Source organism: Callithrix jacchus, chromosome 5 (assembly GCF_049354715.1).
Source record: "Callithrix jacchus isolate 240 chromosome 5, calJac240_pri, whole genome shotgun sequence".
Lineage (NCBI taxonomy): Eukaryota > Metazoa > Chordata > Mammalia > Primates > Cebidae > Callithrix > Callithrix jacchus.
The window spans coordinates 34,328,641-34,348,629 of NC_133506.1; the positions used below are offsets into that span (position 1 = coordinate 34,328,641).

The 19,989-nt window shown below is 47.8% G+C and overlaps 1 protein-coding gene across 1 annotated transcript in view; it reads left to right on the forward strand.

Moving 5' to 3' along the window:
- PPP1R16B (protein phosphatase 1 regulatory subunit 16B) overlaps positions 1–17,540 on the forward strand; it is a 123,926-nt gene extending 106,386 nt beyond the window's left edge. Inside the window, exons 7-11 of the mRNA XM_035298618.3 lie at positions 151–276; positions 1,164–1,239; positions 2,030–2,159; positions 2,252–2,420; positions 12,742–17,540. Coding sequence (XP_035154509.1) covers positions 151–276; positions 1,164–1,239; positions 2,030–2,159; positions 2,252–2,420; positions 12,742–13,248 — 1,008 coding nt within the window. The 3' untranslated portion in view covers positions 13,249–17,540. The remainder of the gene's footprint in view (positions 1–150; positions 277–1,163; positions 1,240–2,029; positions 2,160–2,251; positions 2,421–12,741) is intronic.
- The last annotated feature ends 2,449 nt before the right edge of the window (positions 17,541–19,989 follow it).

Here is a 19,989-nt window from a genome sequence, read left to right on the forward strand (position 1 = left end):
CCTCCACAATGTGGCTGTATTTCCATCTCATTCTATTCCATTCTACTGCCCCCCAAGGATGCTGTGGTACTTGGGTGGAGGTGAGGGCTGGCTTACTTTCAATGTGGGGCTGATTCCCTAGGGAATGCTCACTTCTTTCCTCTCCTCCAGCTGCACATAGCTGGAGCCAATGGATACCTGCGGGCCGCTGAGCTCCTCCTGGACCATGGAGTGCGTGTGGATGTGAAGGACTGGGATGGCTGGGAGCCCCTGCATGCAGCTGCCTTCTGGGGACAGGTAGTTCTCACTCACAGGGCTGTAGGGAGTCTGGCACACGGTTAACCTGTTAACACCAAGTTTTTTGGGCTGGCAATTGGCTTCAAAGAACATAAGACTTCAATGTTTAAGGTGTTGACTATAACTTATATGTGGGATATGAAAACGCCTAGGGAGTTTGCAAAAACATTGGACAAGTTGTGTTGTTGTTGTTGTTGTTGTTGTTGTTTTGAGACAGAGTCTTGCTCTGTTGCCCAGGCTGGAGTGCAGTGGCGTAATCTTGGTTCACTGCAACCTCTGTCTCCTGGGTTCAAGCAATTCTCCTGCCTCAGCCTCCTGCGTAGCTAGGATTACAGGCATGCATCACCATGCACAGCTAATATATTGTATTTTTGGTAGAGATGGGGTTTTACCATGGTGGTCAGGCTGGTCTCAAACTCCTGACCTCAAGTGATCTGCCCACCTCAGCCTCCCAAAGTGCTGGGATTACCAGGCATGAGCCACCACACCCAGCCAACAAGTTGTATTCTGATAGGATGGTAATCAAATTTGCCAAATAAGAAAATTCCCAGCATTTTTGCTCTGAGTAGTTTTTGCATTTGTTTTCAGATACAAAATTCTGATTGCCACTTACACATAGTCCCTCCTTAGATATCTGCCAGCTCTAGAGTTACAGCCATCTCCTTCTGCTCCTTCTTGGTGTGGCCCAGGCATGTGGAGGAGGTGCTAAGCTCATTGTATCTGTCTGGATTCCCCCCATGGCTGTAGCATTTAGGCCTTCCCTGGAAATCAACTTTGTCCCACCATTCTGTGGGTCACATCCTAAGAGGGCTTGGGCACTCTCTCCACCTCCTAGGCTTTCTGAGCCCTGGGCAGGGGGACACATGAGCTTCTTCCTGTGTTTTCAGATGCAGATGGCAGAGCTGTTGGTATCCCATGGGGCTAGTCTCAGTGCAAGGACATCCATGGATGAGATGCCAATAGGTAAGTTCAGCACAACACCTGGCATGCACAAATAGGCAGTTATCAATTTTTTGATGGGTAAAGGGAAAAACAGATAAATATATGGTTGTATAGATTGATAGATTGGTATGTAGATAGATGGACGGATTAATGAATGGATGGTAGAATAATGGACTGATGGATGGATGGACAGATGAATGGATAGATGTATTAATGGGTGAATGGATGGATGAGGGAGGGGGTAGATAGGTAGATATTATGAGGTATGGTTGAATGGATGGGAGGATGGATGGATGGATGGATGGATGGATGGATGGATAGAAAAATAAGTGGATGAGTGGGTAAAGGGTGAATCTATGAATAGATGACTCAGTCAGCAATAGGCAGATGGATGGATGGAGTGGCTAGGTAGAATAGGTGGGAGTATGTAGATTTCTCAGTATCTTTGCATAATTTATTGCTCGGGCTATATGGGATACCTGCTTGTTTCCCTCACTACTATATCAGTGAAGACTTGAGGACTCTTCTTGGAAACTATCAAAGAGGAACATGAATGCCTCGGTCATAGCTGGGAAACTTAGGAGTTGTGACTGTGCACAGAACCTGGGTTTTCCATTCTTATAATCCTCTAAGGTTTGGGTTGCAGCCCCCCTGGAACTTTGGCTGGCATTGTTTTCTTCCCTCCCTGCTTCCCCGAAAAGATGCTTAGAGTTTTCAGTGGATTGGGGTGGCAGCTCCTCTGGTTTGGAGCACCCTCTTGGGCCACAGGTCCTGGCACCATCCCCTACAACAGACTCCTCTGCCCCTTTAGACCTGTGTGAGGAGGAAGAGTTCAAGGTCCTGCTGCTGGAGCTAAAACACAAGCATGATGTGATCATGAAGTCACAGCTGAGACACAAGTCATCCCTGAGCCGGAGGACGTCCAGTGCAGGCAGCCGTGGGTGAGCCTGGGGCAGGGCAGCCAGGGGTCCCCATACATGCTTCTGCCTGTGGAGCCTGGGTGTAGCCTCCAGCACCCACTTTGTCCCCTCAGGAAGGTGGTGCGTCGAGCCAGCCTGTCGGACAGGACCAACCTATACAGGAAGGAGTATGAGGGAGAGGCCATCCTGTGGCAGCAGCGGAGTGCAGCTGAGGATCAGCGGACCTCTACCTACAATGGGGACATCAGAGAGACCAGGACAGACCAAGAGAATAAGGACCCTGTGAGTGGCCTCATGCCCTGCCCCAGTGTCAGCCACCACCTTGGGAGGAGAACAGGGCTCAGCTGACCTTGCCTCTTCAACTGAGAGCCTTCAGAGGGAAGTAGCCAGGCACTGCCCTTAAACTAGTGTATGCAGTCTGATGGTGGTGGCTACTGTAGTTAAGGAGGTGATCGGGGGGTGTATTGGAGGCTGAGCTGGGCACATTGGCACACAGGTGGGTCTCCTAATTGACAGGGGACAAGTGTCCACTATATGCCTAGTTGTTCTCCAGCAGACCTAGCAGTGAGCTTCCCAGAAAAGAGCTTCAGTAGGGCAGTCACCCAGGAGTTGAGGGTGCTACAACTTCTTTTTCAGGAAATATAACAAAATATCGAGAATTGTGTTTATCAGAACATGCTTTTTGAAAAACGGAGTAGGATCCTAGCAGGACCTCTGAGAAGCCTGCTCCTGTAGCAGCCAATGGTCCTTTAAGCTTTAAGCTGGATGCATATTCATTTCTGATGGCTGCTTTAAGAAATTATCACAAACTGGATGGCTTAAATGACAGAAATTTATTCTCTCTCACTTCTTAAGGCCAGAAGCCTAAAATCGGGGTGACACCAGGGTTTGTTCCCTGTGGGGGCTCCCAAGGGGATTCTGTTTCACGCTTCTGTGAGCTTCTGGTAGTAGCTCAGGAGTTCTTCGGCTTTTGCTTGCATGAGTCTAGTCTCTGCTTCTGTCTCCACCTGACCTTCCTCTTTGTGTATGAGTCTGTTTTCTCTTCTTTTATTATTTTTATTTTATAGGATTTTTTTGAGACAGGTTCTTGCCCTGTCACTCAGGCTGGAATGCAGTAGCATGATCATAGATCACTGAAGACTCCAACTCATGGGCTTAAGGGATCCTCCTACCTCAGCCTCCAAGTAGCTAGGACTATAGGTGGGGGCCATCACATCTGACTATTTTTTAAATTTCTTATAGAGATGAGGTCTTGTTATGTTGTGCAGGCTGGTCTCAAACTTAGCCTCAAGCAATCCTCCCACCTTGGCAGGTGTGAGCCACTGTACCTAGCCTGTTTTTTCTTCTTATAAGGACACCAGTCATTGGATTAGAGCCCATGCCAATCCAGTAGAACCTAAACTTAATTTAATTTATTACATCTGCAAATGCCTATTTCCAGATAAAGTCACATTCAGAGGTTCTAGGTAGACATTAATATTTTAGGAACACTGCTTAACCCAGAACCAACACACTCAGCATGGCTGCTTTCTTGCTGAGAGGAGTGAACAAGTTTGGGGCTGGAGTGGAGTTGCTGAAGACAAGGGAGAAGGTGACTGTACCAGCGGTGGTCTGCCATTTTGGTTCTTCCATGACACCATGAACAGATGAAAACATGCCTAGAGAGTTTAGCTTTGGTGGGATGAAATTGATTAGCTACCCAGCATACCCACGTGTCTCAGAGGGACCCTACTTCCCAGGATGAGACGGTTACCTACTGCCTGTTTCACCAGGAGGCGTAAAGTTACCTACCCAAGGGGAGGCCACATCAAAGCCAACAGCTGGTGATGGAGAGAGCACATAGGGTAGCTTTGTTCTGCCTGGCTCCTAAGTCTGTGGATTGGTGAGAAAAGAGGTGTAGATCAAGATCAAATCATGTTTCAGATGCCTCTCAGCTATGCTTTATTTATTTTTTTCTTTGTGATGGTGGTGTAACTTATGTATGGTAAAGCAGACAAATCTTTTTTTTTTTTTTTTTTGAGACCGAGTTTCGCTCTTGTTACCGAGGCTGGAGTGCAATGGCGCGATCTCGGCTCATCGCAACCTCCGCCTCCTGGGTTCAGGCAATTCTCCTGCCTCAGCCTCACGAGTAGCTGGGATTACAGGCACGCGCCACCACGCCCAGCTAATTTTTAGTATTTTTGGTAGAGACAGGGTTTCACCATGTTGACCAGGTTGGTCTTAATCTCTTGACCTCGTGATCCACCCACCTCGGCTGGGATTACAGGCTTGAGCCACTGTGCCCGGCCTTTTTTTTTTTTTTTTTGATACGGAGCCTCTCTCTGTTGCCCAGGCTGGAGTACAGTGGTGGTGTGATTTCGGCTCACTGCAACCTCCACCTCCCGGGTTCAAGCGATCCTCCTGCCTCAGCCTCCTGAGTAGATGGGATTATAAGTGCCCACCACCATGCCTGGTGGATTTTTATATTTTTAGTAGAGATGGGTTTTCACCCCAGGCAGGTCTCCAACTCCTGATCTCAAGCTATCTGCCCACCTGGGCCTCCCAAAGTGGGATTGTAGGCATGAGCCACCATGCCTGGCCAAGTAGACAAACCTTAAATGAGATTTTCAACACAATTTTACAAATGTGCACACGCAGACGAATTCATAGAGCATTTTCATCATCCATGTTCTCTCTCAGTCCTTTCCCCAACTCCAAATGCTACTATTTAACGTTGAGGTCTAAAGTTTAGTTTTGCATATGCATATGAATGGGCCCTGTAGTTTGTTTGCTTTTGTGTCTGCCTTTTCTTGGGGGGGGGAGGGGGAGTCTCGCTCTGTCGCCCAGGCTGGAGTGCAGTGGCTCAATCTTGGCTCACTGCAACCTTGGACTTCCTGGTTCAAGCAATTCTCTTGCCTCAGCCTCCGAAGTAGCTGGGAATACAAGCACGTGCCCCCACGCCCAGCTAATTTGTATTTTTAGTAGAGACAGGGTTTCATTATGTTAGCCAGGAAGATCTCAATCTCCTGACCTCGTGATTTGCCCACCTTGGCCTCCCAAAGTGCTGGGATTACAGGCGTGCGCCACTGCATCCAGCCTAGTCAGTCCTTTTAACTGCAGCCATTCCGAGGTGGGTTGCTGGGGTAGCTCACATTTTAAATGTCTATTTCCCTGAGGATGGGTGATGTTGAACACTTTTCACGGGCTTACTGGCCATTTGGTTATCCTGTTTGGTGCAGCATCTGTTCTTGTATGCCGCTTTGTTGGGTTGTTCGTTTATTTATTTATTGTTTCCTTTCACAGCCCTCATGCAAGTTAGGTTGTATATTTTTTCCAATTGATTTGTAGGAGAGACTAGGATCGTCAAAGAAATCCTCGTGGAAGCAACCGCTCCTCCTCCACACTTGCTCCTTCCTGTGCTGTTCAGATTTCACAGGCCCCAGGCACCCCCTAGAAGTGCTTATTGGTGTAGAGTCTAAGAAATCCATTAAGCCCTTAGGGAACAATGTGGGCTGTACTGCTGCTGGAAAGAAGCCTGGGTTAGGCCTGATGGTGTTGTTGCTGTTGTTAATTTCCAGGGCTTCCTCATCAAGGCTGCAGTTTGTTTGGGGTTAGGCAAGGTAAACAGATGAGCTACTTTACCTCTGGGACTGCGTTTTTCAGGCCTGGGGAGTAGAAGAGAAGAAACCAAGATGAGAGATGGCATAACCAGAAGCAGGTGGTCCTCACCTGTTTATCTGCAGGCCAGCCCCAGGGCACCTCTCAGGGCCCAGGGATCCAGATTCCAGCCCCAGCCCTGGAAGATACAAGGAGATCATAGGATACTGCTACAAAGCTCCAAACTTGTTCCTTTTCATCCCAACCCCCTTTCAAGGCTTTAGGTGCTGGCAAGGTGCTGTCTTAAGGTGGGAATCCTCAAAGCGTGTTCCCTGGACCAGCAACATCAGCATCACCTGGGAACTTGTTAGAAATGCAGATTCTGGGCCGGGCGCGGTGGCTCACGCCTATAATCCCAGCACTTTGGGAGTCTGAGGCAGGTGGATCACGAGGTTGAGATCGAGACCATCCTGGTCCACAAGGTGAAACCCCGTCTCTACTAAAAATACAAAAATTAGCTGGGCATGGTGGTGCGTTCCTGTAGTCCCAGCTACTCAGGAGGCTGAGGCAGAAGAATTGCTTGAATCCAAGAGGTGGAGGTTTCGGTGAGCTGAGATCACGCCATTGCACTCCAGCGCCTGGGTAACAAGAGCGAAACTCCGTCTCAAAAAAAAGAACAAAAGAAATGCAGACTCTGGCTGGGTGCAGTGGCTCACACCTGTAATCCCAAAACTGAAGGAGGCTGAGGTCCAAGGATCTCCTGAGCCTAGGAGTTACTGGACAACATAGCAAGACCCTGTCTCTACCAAAATAATAATAATAATAATTAGCTGGGTGTGGTGGTGTGTGCTTGTATTCTTAGATCTCATGAAGCTAAGACAGGAGGATTGCTTGAGTCGAGGAATTTGAGGCAGCAGTGAGCTATGATGGCACCACTGCACTCCAGCCTGGGTGACAGAGTGAGACCTGGTCTCTGGAAAAAAAAATTAAAAATTAAAATAAATAAATGCAGATTCTCAGGCCCCACCCCAGATGTGGTGATACTGCTGCACCCAAGAATTTCAGAAGCACTTATTTGAAGAATAATTTGTTCAGCCTAACCCCCAAAATTACATTTCTGCCAAGGCTGTGCCTTGTTAGCCTTCAGAGCTGACTTTGGTTCATGCTTTTGGCAGAGTCAACTTCCTGGTGCTAGGCATAGCAGTGATGACAGCCCAGGTCTCTTTCACAATCTCAACTGTAGAATAGAACCACCCGAACCACCTGGGAAGATGTTGTTGTTTTAAATAAATATACATATAAAAATTATATATATATAGTTTTTTATACGTATATTTATTTAAAACATATATATTTATATATTTTTTTTGTGTATATATATATATATATATATATATATATATATATATATATTTGTTATTGTTGGTGGTGTTGTTTTTCTCTGAGACAGGGTCTCACTCTGTTGCCCAGGCTGGACTGGAGTACAGTGGTGAAATCTCTGTTCACTGCAGCCTCTGCCTCCCAGATTCAAGCAATTCTCCCACCTCAGCCTCCTGAGTAGCTGAGACTACAGACATCTGCCACCACACCGGGCTAAATTTTGTATTTTTTGGTAGAGATGAGGTTTCCCCATGTTGGCCAGGCTGGTCTTGAACTCCTGACCTTAAGTGATCCACCTGCCTTGGCCTCCCAGAGTATTGGGATTACAGGAGTGAGTTATTGCGCCCTTTGTTTTTTAATCTGATGTCTGAGCAGCAATCCAGACAGAGTAAGTTAGAACCTCGGCATTGTATACATGTGTTGTTATTGTTAAAGCTAAAGAGAGACTGTTTTTGAAGTGATTGCAGCAGTAAGTAGAATGCTTCGACCACAGAATTGGCAAGGATCACAGAGGTCAGGGAGAAAGGACTTTGTTTTCTAGGGAGGAGGACAGAGGCTGCAAGGACTGAGGGTTGGGGGGTGGGATGAGCAGGTGGTGTAATTGGACAGTTGACCCGGAGTGTGTGTCCCATGGTCAGCACATTTCCAGAAGGGTCTTCAGGAGAGGTTTTCTGCATTGCAGTGCTTGCTTACCCTCTGGGTGAGTCAAAGTCCAGGATCCTGTAGGGAGGGAAACAGCTTAACTAAAATTTAGTTAAATCATTTACCGCTGGGCACGGTGGCTCACACCTGTAATCTCAGCGCTTTAAGAGGCCCAGGAGGGAGGATCATCTGAGGTCAGGAGTTTGAGACTAGCCTGGCCAACATGGCAAAACCCTGCCTCTACTAAAAATAGCCGGGCATGATGGCAGGTGCCTGTAATCCCAGCTACTTGGGAGGCTGAGGCAGGAGAATTACTTGAACCTGGGAGGTCAAGGTTGCAGTGAGCCAAGATCAAACCACTGCACTGCAACCTGGGCGACAGAGTTAGACTCTGTCTCAAAAAAAAAAAAATCATTTAGCAAGCATTGAATTTCAATTGATTAAATGTGGTGAAAAGAGTTTAGCTAATCATTGCAGAGAGAAAGAATGAGAATTTGGGGAACTGTGTCAGGTTGTCCTAGGAAAAAGAGGGGTCATCTGAGCATTCTGGAAATCCTATAAGGAAGAGTGATTCTGTGCAGTCAGCCATTCCCCAGAACACAAAATGTGGGGGTTTTGTTTAACCTTCCTGTTTTCCAGTATCTCAGTTCAACAGTGCCAAGATGATGGTGCCTATTTGTATGGGACTCAGCCCATCATTTGTACCTCATTAAGCATTAGGCAAAAAATACATTTAGAAGTTCCCTGCATCATGAGAAAACCTCTTTCCTTTAACCTGCATGCTTCAGGCTGGAGTTATTCCTTCTTTCTTCAGTGCTCTCATTTCTGACACTGGAGATGGATATAGGTGGGTTTTTTTGGAGTGGGGACAGGGTCTCATTCTGTCACTCAAATTAGACTGCAGTGGTGCAAACATGGCTCACTGCAACCTCGACCTCCTGGGCTCGAGTGATCCTCTTGCCCAGCCTCCCATGTAGCTGGGACCACAGGCACACACTATCACCATGCCCAGCTAATTTTTTTTTTTTTTTAAGATGGAGTCTTGTTCTGTCTCTATTGCCCATGCTGGAGTGCAGTGGCGTAATCTTGGCTCACTGCAACCTCCGCCTCCTGGGTTCAAGCAATTCTCCTGCCTCAGGCTCCTGAGTAGCTCCCCCCACCCTCTGCTTCTCCACCACCACACTTGGCTAATTTTTGTATTTTTAGTAGAGACAAGATTTCACCATATTGGCCAGACTGGTCTCGAACTCCTGGCCTTGTGATCTGCCAGCCTTGGTCTCCCAGAGTACTGTGATTACAGGTGTGAGCCACTGTATCTGGCCTAACTTTTAAATTTTGTAAAGAGGGGGTCTCATTATGTTGCCCATGCTGGTCTCCAACTCTTAGGCTGAAGCCATCCTCCCATTTCAGCCTCCCAAAGTGCTGGGATTATAAGCATGAGCCACCGCACCAAGCAGGCCTTTTTTCTTTTTAAACCAGTAGACTTTATTAATTTTTTAAAGTAGTTTTAGAACTCTAGAAAAATGAGTGGAAAGTGCAGATCTTTCCCATATACACCCCCTCCACCCTGGTTTCCCTGTTATTAACAACTCGCACCAGTGTGGTCTTATGTTACCACTGATGAGCCAATATTGATACATTATTATGAACTAAAGCCCATAGTGTACCTCGGGTTTGCTCTTTGTGTTGTACCTCCTGTGGGTTTTTCGACAAATGCGTAATGTCACATGTCTATCATGATATGATAGTGTCACACAGAATGATCTCACCAAATGGTTTAGGTGGTTATAATAGACAGTTTAATTTGTGAACAACTGGTTAAAGAGACCAGGGCTGTCTCACTACTTGTGCTTCCTCCCCAAACCCTAGCAACCACTGATCTTCTACTGTCTCCACAGTCTTGCTTTTCCAAAATGTTACATACTTGGAATCATATACTATGTGATATTTCAGATTGGTGGTAGTGGTGTGTGTGTGTGTATGTGTGTGTGTGTTTTTGCCCAGGCTGGAGTGCAGTGGTGCAATATCAGCTTACTGCAACCTACACCTCCTGGTTCAAACAATTTTCTTGCCTCAGCTTCCTGAGTAGCTGGGATTAGAGATGTGTCACTACGCCCATCTCATTTCTGTATTTTTCTTTTAGTAGAGACAGGTTTCATCATGTTAGCCAGGCCAGGCTGGTCTGGAACTCCAGACCTCAGGTGATCCATCTACCTCAGCCTCCCAAAGTGCTGGCATTACAAGTGTGAGCCACCACGCCTGGCCTGTACAGGTTTTTGTTTTTTTTTTAACTTTCTAGATGATGCCAATGTGCATCCAAGATGGGATCCGTGTCTCAGATCTTTGCCATTCTAAACATCAGCAGGAAATTCTTAGAAGTGCTGAATTTCCGGCCCCAGCCCAGACCTATTGAATCAGAATGTGGACTTTAACAATATCCTAGGCAACCCACATACAAATCAAAGTTTGAGAAGCACTGACTTAGACCACCAAGAAACAGTCTCCCCATGAGATGGCATCAGTCGGCCTGCATAGTTCAGAAGGAACCATTAAAAAAACAAGGGAAAAAAAAGGTTGGACTTGGTGGCACATGCTTGTAATCCCAATGTTTTGGGAGGCTGAGGTGGGAGGATCACTTGAGACCAGGAGTTCAAGACCAGCGTGGGCAACATAGTGAGGCCCTGACGCTAACGGGAGAAAGAGAAGAAACACACACTCATAAATGGAAACTTACTATGGAAAGTGTTCTTTGCTTTACCATATATTAACATATATATGTTAGAAGCTAGATAATATAGATTATACATAAAATCTTGGACATCTTTCCATGCCAGCCTGTGGAGACTTCCTTAATTTTATTTATTTATTTATTTTTTTGAGATGGAGTCTTGCTTGTTGCCCAGGCTGGAGTGCAATGGTGCACTCTCAGTTTACTGCAACCTCCGCCTCCCAGGTTCAAGTAATTCTCCTGCCTCAGCCTCCTGGGTAGCTGGGACTATAGGTGCATGCCACCATGCCCAGCTAATTTTTGTATTTTTAGCAGAGATGGGGTTTCACCATATTGGCAAGGCTGGTCTAGAACTCCTGACCTCAGGTGATCTACCTGCCTCAGCCTCCCAAAGTGCTTGGATTACAGGTGTGAGCCACTGCACCCGGCCCCTTCATTCTTTTCACTGGTTACAGAGCATTCCAATAGAAGTACTGGCCACAATTTCCTGCTTGCCCAATGATGACCTTCAGGCTTTGCACTAATGAGACAGGAAATCTGTGAAATGGGCTTGTTGGTACAAAGTATACATTCTTCTCTAAAAGAAATTATTATTATTTTTTACTGAAGATCTGCAGAGAGAAGAAAAAAATTTTTTTTGATTGAAGGATGATGCAGAATTGTCCACCAAAGAGATTGTAGCAATTTACATTCTCAGCCAACACTAAGTAATAACAGACTTTAAAAATATTTGTCAATATGATACCTAAAAGTGATATTTTGTTGTTTTAATTTTATATTAGTAATGATTAGTGAGGATGAATATTTTTTCAATGCCATGTATATCTATGTATTTTGCTATAGGCTGCATATTAGTATCCTCTGCCTGCTATTTTTGTTCGGTAGGTAGGCTTTTAAAAACTGACTTTTGGCTGGGTGTGGTGGCTCATGCCTTCAATCCCAGTACTTGGGAAGCTGAGGAGGGCAGATCACTTGAGGTCAGGAGTTTGAGATCAGCCTGGCCGACATGGTGAAACCCTGTCTCTACACAAATACAGAATCAGCTGGGGATGGTGGTTGCACACATGTAATCCCAGCTACCTGGGAGACTGAGGCAGGAAAACTGCTTGAACCCAGGAGGCAGAGGTTACAATGAGCCAAGATTGTGCCACTGCACTCCAGCCTAAGTGACACAGGAAAACTGTCTCAAAAACAAACAAACAAAAAACTGACTTTTAAGAGCTCTTTGGCTGGGTGTGGTGGCTCACACCTATAATTGCAATACTTTGGGAAGCTGAGGCAGCCTCCCACAAGGTCAGGAGATTGAGACCGTTCTGGCCAACATGGTGAAACCCCGTCTCTATTAAAAATACAAACAAATTAGCTGGGTGTGGTGGTGTGTGCCTGTAATCCCGGTTACTCAGGAGGCTGAGGCAGGAGAATCGCTTGAACCCGGGAGGTAGAGATTGCAGTGAGCCAAGATCACACCACTGCACTCCAGCCTGGTGATAGAGCAAGACTCTGTCTTGAAAAAAAAAAAGCTCTTTATACTTTTAGAAAATTAGTCTCTTTTCTGTCATATACGTTGAAAATATTTTTCTAGTTTCTTCATGTGTCTTTTGACTTTGTTCATGGTGATTTCTGCTGTGCTTTAAATGTTAGTTATTGTTGCCTGTATCAGTTTTTTAGTTTATAGTTTTTAGGAAGCAGCTACTTTTCAAGCTCTTGTTATCCAAGGATTATTGGGTATTCAGGACCCCTGGATAAGAATCTTTGTGAGATGCGCTTCAAATACAGAGGAAGGATTACAAGTGACTGAAAAACAACTAAAATGGACTTACACACAAAAAGAATTTATTGCCTTATTCAACTGAAAAGTCTGGGCCGAGAAGGATCCAGGGCTTCACATGTGTCATTAGGATGTAGTCTCTGCGACCTCTGCTTCCCAGGTTCAGGTGATTCTCCTGCCTCAGCCTCCTGAGTAGCTGGGATTACAGGTGCATGCCACCACAACCGGCTAATTTTTGTATTTTTAGCAGAGATGGGGTTTCACCATCTTGGCCAGGCTGTTCTTGGCCTTGGGTCCTGATCCAGGCTCTGGAGCAAGGCCACATTCAGTCAGATCTATGAAAAATTCACAGATTGGGGGTTCCCCTAAGGATGATTTTGGCCTCAATACCCAGGGAGGGAAAACAAGTAGAGGAGAGATCCAAAAAACGATGGCCTCAGCAGAGAGACAGGTGGATAGTAGGTTCAGATCTTCCAGCCAGCTGGTAATGTTGTCCTTCTCACTCGCAGAACCCCAGGCTGGAGAAGCCCGTGCTACTCTCTGAATTTCCTACCAAGATCCCACGAGGTGAACTGGACATGCCTGTTGAGAATGGCCTCCGGGCTCCGGTCAGTGCCTACCAGTATGCACTGGCCAATGGGGATGTCTGGAAGGTGCATGAGGTGCCCGACTACAGCATGGCCTATGGCAACCCTGGCGTGGCCGACGCCACCCCGCCCTGGAGCAGCTACAAGGAGAGCCCTCAAACGCTTCTGGAGCTGAAGCGGCAGCGGGCTGCAGCCAAGCTGCTCAGTCACCCCTTCCTTAGCACCCACCTGGGCAGCAGCATGGCCAGGACAGGCGAGAGTAGCAGTGAAGGCAAGGCCCCCTTGATCGGAGGCAGAACTTCACCGTACAGCAGCAATGGGACCTCGGTATATTACACGGTCACCAGCGGAGATCCCCCACTCTTAAAGTTCAAGGCCCCCATAGAGGAGATGGAGGAAAAGGTGCATGGCTGTTGCCGTATCTCCTAGTCTCCATGCGATGGAGGAGGGAGATTCCTGGGGAGAGGCTTCTGGAATCCAGGCCAGCCCATCAGCCCTGGCTAGGGAGGTGTCAGAGGGCAGCTGGGGACAGGTGGGCTCTGCTTTTCAGAGGAACTCAGACCCCACCCCTCACCTGGCTGCCCATAGCATCCCATGTCCCACGTCCCATGGTTCTGCTTCCTGCTGCATTGTCTGCCATCTGACACAAGGCCCATTGTGGCTTCCTGGCTCACTCTGCTATCCGATCTTGGGAGGGTGGGCTTGAGATCCCAGCTCTATTCTTGGTATAAAGGCTTCTCCGGATCAGTACGTGCATGTCACATATCAACACACACACACACACACACAAACACACACATTTGATCAGTGTGTGTAGAAATGACATACCTGGGCTCAGGGGAAGCAAGGAGGCTGAGAATGTGTGGGGTATTCCCAAAAGGATGGAAGTTAAGACCCAGAGTCTCATTACCACTGCCAATGTGGCTTTAGCAGGGGAAGGGGCCTGCTAAGCAGAGACCCATAGTCCTGCTCAGAGTCGTTCCAAGGTCTGGGCCACCAGCCACACCTGGCAGGGGCAAGAAGTCCTCATTGTGTTCAGAGGGAGCCAGGAACCTACATGGGTAGATAAGATGGGCACAGACCTGTTCCCCGCAGCCTTGTTGAGAGGCACACTTCTGCCCATGCCAGGAGCCAGCTGTGTGACCATCCAGGGGTGGAGGGGGAAACCAGGCGATTCCATTCCTGGAATCAACCAAATCATGCTTTGCTCTTGGATGGAAGTGTCAAAGGCAGAAGGGTGGGGGATGGGGACAAGGTCAGTATTTACCAAAGTGTATCTGATTTAAAAAATTCCTTTAGTCTGTAAAACTCAACAGGGAGGAAGGTAACTGAATTCGCTTCTTTTTGTGGATTGTATCATGGTCACTGGGTTTTACTGGCTGGTGCTGGAAAAATGAAGCTAAATGAGGAGCTTCCATAGGAATGCTTTTCCAGGGAAAGAGGCCAGTTAATATAAGAAAATACTGCTGGTTAATAATGACAGATCCCAGCACCCTGAGATCTTTGTGAATATCTAGACAGTTTCAGCCCAGCCCATCTCAGCCAGCCCTCTTCAGACTGAGCTGTCAGAGCAAGCAGTTAGGGGCCTGCCTGCCTCCACCTCCCACCCCCATCCACCCACATCAGTCAGTGCTCAGGACCCCGGGCCCAGCTTTTGCCTTTTTGGGGATGCTTGGTAAGGCAGATTTGCCAGTCAGCCCTTTTGAGTTCCTGCATAGCCCAGGGGCTCCCAGCCTGGTCTTGCAGGAGTGGTGATGCCCCAAGGCTGCGAACCCAGGGATCACATGGTCGGTATCCCGTCCTGCATTCAGGAGATCCGTGGTAGGGCTGGAGTTGGGTCTTGCCCAGCTCTGCAGTTTCATAGCCCCAGGTTTCCTGATGCTGGGGAGGGACAAATGTGAATGACTGTTCTCCCCTCACTGCTGATGCTCCCAGGACCCCCACTGTCCACAGGCTCAGCCAGAATCTTTTGGTGTAACCAACAAGCTGCAGGTGTGTCCCCTGCTCTATGCGCCTTTGATTTGTCCTTAAACTACCTCCTTAGAGCTCTGAAGGGGCGCCCTAGGTCCAGATTCTAATTTGGGGAACAGATCTGGGTTCTTTTTAATCCACTTATTTCTCAGTCTACAAGAAACTTTCCCTGAGGGGTACCTGGACTAGGGGCTTGGGGCTGGAAGAGCGTCCCCGCCTTGTGCCACAGCTCTAGTTATGGGGTCTGCTGTTTGTCATTCTCAGCCCCCTACTGTGGCCCCCGTGGCCCCATAACCCACAGAGGGAGCTGGACCTGAAGGGACCTGGGTGTGCTTTCCCAGGAGCAGGGGAGCTGGGCCAGAGAGCAGAGGGTCCATGGGAGTGACTGCACCCTTGGTGGCTGCTGGAAGGGGAGAGGTTCTCAGCATCAGGCACCTCCACCCCAATGCCAGGTTAGATGTCTAGAGTAGACTTGGAGGCGACTCAGGAGGCTGAAGACAGGTGCACAGATGCTTCCCATGTCGCTGGCATCTGGGGTGGGCTCTTTAACATCTCAGGCTGTGGCCAGAACAGGACAAGATGATCTAAAACACACTTACCTTTGGCTGTAAAACAGTATCAGCCCAGACTGATGCTGAAATCCCTCGTGAGCCAACCTTAGTTACAAGGTAGGGAGTGTGAGGGAAACCATATGCTCCTCAGGAGAGAGCTGTGCAGGTTTTCTTTTTGCTCAGGGGCCAAACACTGAAGGCATATACTGCCTCACCCACTGAGCACCTGAGGCCATTCTCTCCTTTTTGCATGCCTCCTGCCTCCTGGGCTGTTCCTCTCCACCCAGAAGGCTGGGAATCCCAGCTGATTCCCTGACAGGAGCTGACTTCACACACAGGTGACTTTCAGGCACTGGCTCATGTTTTCACCCAGGGATAAACCATTCCCTCTCTGGAGTCCCTGGGGAGCTTTCCCTGTAGGTCTCCTGGGTGTTGAGAGTTGAGCCGAAGATCAACCCTCAATGAATGAGCCAAAATTAACTCACTCATATAATTTACTGAGTAGCTGCAGCATGCCAGCAAGTATCTTAGGTTCTGCAGATAAAGGAGGAATAAGACAGAGTAAGGAAAACTGTTCTTTGTGGTTTCTGTCCCTTAGGGACCACAGGCATCAGCAGTCCCATTCAAGTCACCTGAGGCAAAGTGTCTGCATCTTGGTCAGTGACCCTTTGCTTTTCAGCTCCTAGAATCCTTAGAGTCTGAATCCCTTTAGCTGGTAACAGCTGTCACAGCCATCCCTGGATAACATTGGCCACCAAGTACAGATGCTGGATCTTGGGTTCCAAGCAGACAGCATCCAGGTCCATCTGGAACTTTCAGTGATAGCTGTCTTCAGCCAGCATCTTTGGGGGACTCTATAATAGCAGCTTGAGATCAGTGTCTAAAAGACTGTTCTGCAATTTGCTGCCAAATGCATCTCAGGTTTTTAAAGTCATTGTTTCTTGCTCATGGCGGCTCATTTATTACAGAGCCCCCTCACCCCACTAATGAATAGTGGTAGGAAAAGGAGCTGGAGCTGCTTCCTTCAGCATCAAAGCCTTTCCTCAGGAATCTGCCTCCCTTTATGGCAGGGGTGCATCTGGGAGCTGAAAGAAATCCGGCAAAGTCAACCACATGCCTAGCTCCTGCTGACACCCAGGTCCTGTGGCAGCTCCTCATTAGATTAAAGGAGGCCACTTCCAAAGCAGGCACTGCATGGCTCACCATCATATGCCCCAAACAATTGAAAGTTGACAACTACCACCAGGCTGTGAGTTTCTGGCCAGTAGCTTAGGGAAGCTGAATAAACTCTAGGCCCAGGGCTACTGAAGACTTCAGGATAGAATTCTCCATCAAATATGCAGCATAAGTAAAACTGCTCTGTACTGTTTGATCCATTTCCAAGGGGCTTAGAACAGTTAACAAGGGTGTTTCCCCTGTCCTGCCCCACCAGTTTACTGGCTTTGTAATAACATGAGACCATTTTGGTTGCTGGTGTCAGATACCTTTTCATCCTGAGCTCTCTCGCCTACCTGCTCTCTCTCCTAGAGCAGGATACTGGGGTACTTTCAAGAAGGGTGCTCCTTTTAAGATGCCCAGAAAGACTGTATTGAACCCTCGCTATTTGTAACTTGGGGATGGTCTCCCCTCCCCCAGGGCACATAAGAGCAAAAGGTCCAGTGGTCAGTGGATGACTCTGTAAAAGTGACCCCTTGTGCCAGAAGCTATAGCCCTCTCCCTGATAGGAGTCTCTTTTTGGCCAGAGGGCCTGCTTCCCATGGGCATTGCAAGTGCCACCGTGCGGGGCCTGGCTCTGCACACCCAGGAAAAGTCTGCAGACCCCCAGCCCTCCGCAATAATTCACCAGACCAGAAGCCACTGATGTACAGAGAACACTTAAAAAAATGTATTTTATGTGAAAAAAAGTTAAAACTCTGTATACTGTATCAGCAGCTTTGTGTAAAAATGGCAATCAAGAGAGTCTAATATATTTAAAATTTTTTTAAAAAAAAATCCTCGCGGATCTTTGATATCGTACTGAAGTAACTTCCAGGTAGCCCCTTGCCACACGGCAATGCTGGGCCTCGGGTCTGAAACCGTGGCTCAGCCACATCCCAGAGGGGGCACATGTCCCTGGAGTTGCTTCCAGCTACCAAGGCCTGTGACAGAAATCGCTGTTAAGAGTTTTTAATTAAAATTATTAAATTCCTTTTAATAACACCTGCTAGTGTGACTGATTATTGCTATGAGCTCACTTGAACAGTGCTGACTTAAATTCACAAAGAGGAGGTTCCTGGATTAGAGGGTGGGTAAGGGCGTCTGATCTCTTCCCCCTGACTCCCCCATCCCTGCGGAGGGCTCTCGCATGAGACCCCTGAAGGGAGTTCTGGGGGCTCAGACCTGGAGCAGATGTCTCTCCAGACTGGGAGATGGTAAAAGCTGATGACTTCAAGAAAAGGTAGGTGGTTGGGAATGACCTTCATTCTGTCAAATATTCTCTTTGAAATTAACATGAAGCCCTGTAATAGCATATATTTATTCCATACATGTTCCAAGGTTTTCTTGATTTATTTTTATTTTTATTTTTATTTTTTTGAGATGGAGTCTCACTCTGTCATCCAGGGTGCAGTGGTGCGATCTCTGCTCACTGCAACCTCTGCCTCCCAGGTTCCAGCGATTCTCCTGTCTCAGCCTCCTGAATAGCTGAGATGACAGGTGCTTGCCATGACGCCTAGATAACTTTTTGTATTTTTAGTAGAGACAGAGTTTCACCATGTTTGCCAGGCTGGTCTCAAACTCCTGACCTCAAGCGATCCGCCTGCCTTGGCCTCCCAAAGTGCAGGGTTACAGGCGTGAGCCACTGTGCTGGCCCCTGATGACATTTATATGTAACAAGAGTGCCCCTCTCCTTTGTCCTGTTGTTGGAGTGCACTGATGTGTCCGGTACTTTCCCCCCTGCCCCATTCCAGTTCTTCCTTTCAAGTGCTTATGCTCCTGGCCATTCTCATTTTTTACTGTGAGGCATAGAGAAGCTGTGGTTGCACAGCCTCAGACCACGGTTCTTGGTCCTTGTCCCCTACAGAACTTTGTTGGTGTTTTGAAAGAGGGTGAAAAGTGTGCTCTCTTGTTGCCTCCTGGACCCTGGATACTGGAGCAGGGACACACGGAAGTCCCCACACTTAGTCCTGAGAAACTTCACAAATGGATGGAAATGGGGAGAGGAGGGAAAGAGGGAGAGGCATTGCTAAATAATAATGGTAACTTCTCACATTTATGATGCTCTTTTCGTTTACACAAAGAAGATAAAGGCTGAAAATTGACTGTTGGATTTAGCTGTGTGGAACTCATGATGAACCTGACAAGGGGTTTTGGTAAAGCAGTGGGGGTTTTAGCCTGATTGAAGAGGGCTGGAAGAGAACTGGAGACAGCAACTATAGACAACTGGTTTGAGGGTTTCTTTTTCTTTTTTTTTTTTTTTTTGAGTCAGGGTCTTGCTCTGTCACCCAGGCTGGAGTGCAGTGGTGCGATCATAGTTCACTGCAGCCTGAAACTCCTGGCCTTAAGTCATCTCCTGCCTCAGCCTTCCCAGTGGCTGGGACTGCCATGCACTAAAAGTTAGACACACCACCATGCCCGGCTAACTTTTGTATTTTTTTGTAAAGACAAGGTCTCGCTATGTTGCCCAGGCTAGTCTCAAACTCCGAGACTCAAGTGATCCTCTTCCCTCGGCCTCCCACAGTGCTGGGATTACTACAGGTGCAAGTCACCATGCCCAGCCATGTCTGAGGTTTTATGCTGCAAAAGTAAGAAGAGAAATGGGGAGGTTTAGAGGAATGTAGGATCAAGAGAGGGCTGTTTTAAGATGAAGATGTTTCAATATGTGTGTAGGCTTATAGAAATGAATCAGTAAAGAGGGACGCTGATGTTCCAGGAGAAAGAAGGAGGTTGCTGGAGTGATGCTGGTGAGTAGAGGGGCTGGAAGTGCCCAGGCAGAGGAGTTGGGGTTGGATGGTGCAGGAGCAGTTCATCAATGCCCTGTGTATGGGCAGAGATGCAGACAGGAAGGTAGACTGGATGGGCGCATGTGAAAGTTCCCTTCTCACTGCTTCTGTGTTCTCAGCGACTAGGAAGCAAGCTGTCAGAGAGGAAAAGGTAGAGAGAACGCGGGAAATACAGCCTAGCAGGCAGCAAGTTTCGCTCTTGTCACCCAGGCTGGAGTGCAGTGCTGTGATCTCAACTCACTGTCACCTCCATCTCCCAGGTTCATGTGATTCTCCTGCCTCAGCCTCCCGAGTATGGGATTACAGGCATGCACCAAGACACCCGGCTGATTTTTGTATTTTTTTGCAGAGTCGGGGTTTTACCATGTTAGTCAAGCTGGTCTCGAACCTCAGGTGTTAGTCAAGCTGGTCTTGAACTCCTGACCTCAGGTGATCCGCCCTTCTCAGTCTCCCAAAGTGCTGAGATTACAGGCGTGAGCCACAGCATGGGCCCTGTCTCCTAGCAGGCAGTTTTAAGGATCATGAATTGAAAGCGCGATCCGTCAGTAAGCATGGTTATGTTCTTTCTTTCTCCAGCCCTGTAGGGCTGCAGCGGTGCAGGTGGAAAGTAGCGTGTAACCAAGGTAGGTGGGGGTTTTACAAGTCAAAAACCAGTGAAATGAGAGAAG